At 42.4% G+C, this 5,761-nt stretch overlaps 1 protein-coding gene across 1 annotated transcript in view; it reads right to left on the bottom strand.

Moving 5' to 3' along the window:
* SIGLEC14 (sialic acid binding Ig-like lectin 14) overlaps positions 1–5,761 on the bottom strand; it is a 23,635-nt gene that overhangs the window by 2,378 nt on the left and 15,496 nt on the right. The window contains exon 4 of the mRNA XM_012643345.1: positions 3,267–3,520. Coding sequence (XP_012498799.1) covers positions 3,267–3,520 — 254 coding nt within the window. The remainder of the gene's footprint in view (positions 1–3,266; positions 3,521–5,761) is intronic.

Below are 5,761 nucleotides of genomic sequence, written 5' to 3'. Positions count from 1 at the left end.
AATATAATTCTCTCTAAAACAAATGAGTGGTGTTTAAATAAGTAACTAAATAGCAAAGAAGGAAAAAAAGGAACTTGCTCTCTAATGTATTTTGTGAAAGGTTGAGTGGAAGTGATTTTATTTTAACCAGGGACTTAAGTTGTTACGTAAGGCTCTTTTGGCTCACTGTAAAACAGGCATACCTCGCGGATATCATGGGTTTGGTTCCAGCCCATCACAATAAAGCAGATACTGCAAATCCCAGCCACTCAGGGAGCTGAAGTGCGAGAATCACTTGAACCCAGGAGTTTGAGGCTGCAGTGAGCTACTGGGTAACAGAGCAAGACCCTGTCTATATAGAAATAAAAAATAAATAAATAAAGCAAAGTAAAGTTATTTCAGTAAAGTAAGTCATACAAATTTTTTGGTTTCCCATTACTTGTAAAAGTTATGCTTATGCTATACTATAGTCTATTAAGTGGGCAATAGCATTACATCTAAAAATAAGTACATACTTTATTTAACAAATACTTTATTGCTAAAAAAAAAGTATAAAAGCAGCAATTAGAAACTGATAACTGACTTGTCACAAGAAACTTGAACGCCCCCCAAAAAACAGTGGAATAACATCTCTAAAATATGAAAAGAAAAAAACTCACAAAGCTAAAATTCCAAACGTTGGAAAATTATCCTTCAAAATGAAATAGTGGGAGTTGTGCTTCTATTATGAAGGAGTAGGCTCCTACCAGAGTGAACCTCCTATAGCATGACAAAACAAAAGACAATCCTTATAAGTTATAATCTTTGAGGAAAAAAAACAGACATGTGAAAAAAGAAAGTAGATTTTGGAGGGGAGTCAAAATTTGGGGGAAGGGACCAACAAGAAATAAATACCTTTGTCCCAGTGATAGGCCAGAGCCGAAGTACACAGCAGGGCTGCTAAAACTCTAAGAGAAACCCTTCCATCTCTCTGGACTGAGGAACCATGAATGAAGTTAAGGGCAACTAGGAACACTGGGGCATGAGGAGAGAATTCTGGAAGGGAAGAGCCAGAGAAGAGGACCTCCAGCTTCCGAGTATAAACTCTTCCCATGTCTCTGACCTGAGAACTGTGCATGTGCAGAGCATACCACAAGCACTGCAGGTAAAGATGAGAGAGTTTAACGAGACTTAAGCTCTTGCCCACTACAGGCAAAGAATTGTTTGCAATTTGGCTTGAACAAAATTATTTGTCTGCTTAAAAAAAAAAAAAAAAAAACAAAACTTTTTGGAGCAATAAAACTTACTGCAGGGATTCCACAACATAACATTAACAACATTTAGGATTCAATGAAAAACTACCCAACATATGAAAAAAACAGGAAAATGGGACCTATTGTGAAGGTCACAACACACAGAAAAGGGGAAAAGTGAAAAACAATAAACAGAGGCTAATGCTGTGATGACCAAGGTGATGGAAATAACAGACAAGAATTTTGAAGCAGCTGCTATAACTATGCTCAAGGAGGTAAAGTAAAATATAGTCATAATTAATAACAATATAGGAAACCTGAGTAGTGATATAGAAAATGTTTATTCTGGGAGGCCAAGGAGGGGGGATTGTCTGAGCTCAGGAGTTCGAGACCAGCCTGAGCAAAAGCGAGAACCCATCTCTACTAAAAATAGAAAAAAATTAGCTGAACAACTAAAAATACATAGAAAAAATTATCTGGGCATGGTGGCGCATGCCTGTAGTCCCAGCTACTGGGGAGGCTGAGGCAGGAGGATCTCTTGAGCCCAGGAATTTGAGGTTGCTGTGAGCTAGGCTGACACCACAGCACTCTCGCCTGGGCAAAAGAGTGAGATTCTGTCTTGAAAAAAAAAAAAAAAGAAAATGTTAATTAAAAAGAGCAAATGAAAATTCCAAAAAGAAAAAACACATTACAGTATCTGAAATTAAAAAATTAACTGGATGAGCTTAATAGCAGGAAGCAGTAGAGTGAAGGAACCAGATCAATAAAAGTTATCCAATGAAAAGAAAAGAGAAAAAAAATGAGAGCAAAGAGTCAGGAAACTGAGACAAAAAGGACCTACATACATGTAATTGGAATCCCAAAGGAAGAAGAAAGATAGAATGGGACAGAAAAAATACTTGAATAAATAATGTCCCAAACCGCCCAAACTTGGTGAAAGACATAAAAGGGACCAAAGATTTAAAGCAATCCCTCATAGAAATAATATCCAGTTGTCCAATAAATTCAATAAAGAAGTTCTCAACCTCCTGAGTAACTAGGTCAATTTAAGTTCAAACCATTAGCAAACACTACTGCATACTCTTCACATTGGAAGATTTTACACGTCTGAAGATGTCAAGTGCTGGTGAAGAAGTGGAACACCAAAGAAACATAAGTTGCTCCCGTTGTTATCTAGTAAGTCGAAGACATTCATATACAATGAATATGTTACTGTCAGACCCATGTCTGGTCCCCTTGGCAGGTGGGCTGTCTTCAGGAAAGGAAGAAAATGGTACTGGTTTAGGGGTGATTCCTGTGCAACACCAGAGGTCAGCAGCTTCTCTTTGGTGCTCTGGAGACAGATGCACATGCAGACTCTCAGAACAAAGAAGATATTTATTTTCTGAGCCGTGGGTGGCGGGGTTGGAGGCCCAGACTGTAAGTGGGGGCCGTACGGGGAGTGGAGCTGGAACATGGAACAGGGTGGTGAAGAACTATGAGCCCAAGGGCACTCAGAGTGAGGTGCGGGTGAGACTGGGAAGTGTTCATAGTGACATCCCTAACTGACCCCTGGATCCCGAGGAGGATTGGGGAGGAGGAGGAGGAAGAGGAGGAGGGGCAGGAGAGCTCATCCTGGATCCCCAGCTCTTCTCAAATGGGTAGTATTAGAATCTTGAGGGAACACGGAGTTATCGTGGAGGTGGAGGTTGAGATTGTCAGAGAGGAAGTCTGTGCTCCATGGATGTGACAGGGCTAGGTCACCTGGAGTGGATCAGGGCAAGGTTATAGGTGGGAGGAAGCTGGTTCCCAGAGGGTTTCCTCACCCCAGCAGGGTAGTGCTCAAGGTCAGGAGACACAGAGTAAAGATGTGAAGGGGGAAGGGCCAGCGAGCAGCGTATGCCAAGATCAAAGCTCAAGCTCCACTACAACTACTCAAAGCTCTCCCAGGACCCAGGTAATCTGCTGCCCACTCCTGACATTCATTCTTGCTGAGAAAGGAGATGTGCTTCTGGCAAGGTGGAGCTTCAGGATGTTCAGGTCCAAATGAATTTACAAGCTCCTTGTAGCCTTTACCTGCTGCCCTGGCCTAGGCTGAAAACTGTGGACTCTGGTGTTTGGTGAGAGATCCATTCCCCGGCCAACAGGCCTTGCCTCATCAGGGCACTGAAATTCTGCCATGTCACTGACTCACAGGCTGTGCTAAGCAGTGCGGTTTTCTCTGTTGTTGTCTCAGCTCCAGGAAATGGCACCTGAACAGTGAGGCTGCTTCTGAGGTCCTGGGGAACCAGGGTGAAGGGGAGCATCGAGGTATAGGAGGTCGCACGTCCCTGGGGGAGAGGACATGACCTCTTCAAATTGAACTGATGGTCACGCCCCCGTTGCAGGACTTGGACGACCACTCTCTGCGGCACGAACAGCAGGGCATCCTCTTGGAGCTCTGATTTGTTTGCCCCCTCCAGTGCCCATCCTTCTGTTGTCTCCTTGAGCAGAATGGTACCTGTTACTCTCACAGCAAGGACCTTATGTTCCAGAGGACATCTCATACGAGATCCTCTCCAAGCGTCTCTTCATTCCCCCTACGCGAACAACCTGAGAGATGAGAGTCCTCAAGAAGCAGTTGTTGATTTTTAGATACCCAAGGAGGTAGAACCGACTTGGTTTCTATTTAGTACATTTGGATGTAGAGTCCCTTATAGCCACTAGAAAAGACGATTGAATTCATTGCTTACATTCATTCGAGGTTTGGTCCAGAATCACTGGATTGATCACGGTCTCACTCAGAATTCCAGGGGTAGGAGATGGGACAGAGGAAGAGGCCACACAGGCCTTCCTGTACCACCACAGAATGTAAAACCCTTTTACTGGAGAGACGGGGACAGAACGCAGCTCCGTCTGACCCACCAGCAGCACTCTTCACCCCGCTCAGTCCTTCACTCCATTCAATAGTAAGGGCTTATTGTCAAAAGGCAATAAGAAGATTTTAAAAACAGCCAGGTATATAAAAAATACAAATAGTTACTTTCAATGGAGTGACAATAATGAAGAAGATGCCATGACGCAAGAAATGATATCACAGAAGACCAGGGAGTGATATCTTTACAACCCAGAATTCCATACCCAGACAAAGTGTCTTTCAAAAATTACATTGAAATAATATTTCATGTTAAAAAAAACTAACAAAGTTGAATTCCAGTAGACTTGTACTATAAAAAAATACCAAAGTAAGTTCTTCAGGCTAAAAGAAAATTATTTCTGATAAGTATCTAGAATAGGATGAAAGAATCACAACTATGTATATAATTTTTAAACAATAGTCACTGTTTAAATCAAAGTAGTCATAACGTCATGGGATCTGGGTAACATTTACAGATGTAAAATATAGAACGGTAATAACAGACGAGGTGGAGGAGTGGTATATGTGTCTGCAGAGTTGGAAACTTATTTCACTTGGTGGCCCCCAGGTTTACCTATGTTGTCACAAATGGCAGGATTGTCCTCTTTTTTTATGGCTAAATAATATCACCGTCTTTAGAGTGAAGAAATAACCAGAGATATATTCCCACGTGGAATAAAACTGTTCCTCAGTACATGCGGGGGCTTGGATGCTCTCGTCCCGAAGTTGGCCCTGCAGAACCGTGGATGCAGAAAGCTGGTCCTCCCTACTCTGGGGATACTGGGAAGGTATCACATTCCCAGTATCCCCATGGATACCGCACATTCCCAATGTCCGCATGGATACCGCATTCCCCATCCGCAGCTGGTTGGACATGTCTGTGCGGAACCAGCGGATACCCAGGGCGACTGTGCTATTGTAACAGCAAAAACAATACCAAAACCAAAAATCAACTATTTATCCGGATAAAGGAGAAAACCCATACTGAAAGAAGCCAGATACTGAAGTATATGTGATGTCTGCTTCTGCTGGTAGATGGAGAAAAGCTGACGATACAGATAGATCTGTATGGACAGAGAGGGAACGGTGGTCCCCAGAGGATTGTGTAGACTGCAAACAGCACCAGAAACCCACTTGTGGGGGGCTGGAAAGAATCTGTATGTTGAGCCGGATGGAAACGAGAGTGTGTACATATGTAAAAATTCGGCTAATTATACTCTTAGATTTGTGTGGTTTATTCAATCTAAGTCTGGCTTCTTTCTTTTATGCATCAAAAAAAAAAAAAAATGTAGAAAAAGCCTTAGATAAAACACATCCAAAAAAAGATTAAGATGTAATGTTGGTCTATAACCCCCACAGAGGCATTAAATGGTAAAATCAATTTTTATGTTGTATTGTTTAACAGATTTTCACTTACCATTAAATGCTATGATATTTTATAATAATCATAATGAGGTAGAGTCTTTAAATAAAAAAGCAAGGCTGTGTTCATGACTACACTGTGCATCCGTGTCTATACTGACAGGGAGTTCAGGAGACCAGAAACACAAGTGTTGAGAAGGTAGGTTTCGGGTAACGGGGGATAACAGCCCAAGCTCATTCCCTGTGCAGGCCTGGGGGTGGAGAGGGAGGAGGAGGGTGGGAGGGGTAGGGAGGAGGGTGATGAGCTGGGGCT

Source organism: Propithecus coquereli, unplaced genomic scaffold (genome assembly GCF_000956105.1).
Source record: "Propithecus coquereli isolate 6110/MARCELLA unplaced genomic scaffold, Pcoq_1.0 Scaffold196, whole genome shotgun sequence".
In the NCBI taxonomy this organism is placed as follows: Eukaryota; Metazoa; Chordata; class Mammalia; order Primates; family Indriidae; genus Propithecus; species Propithecus coquereli.
This window is presented reverse-complemented; position numbering and strand designations above follow the sequence as displayed.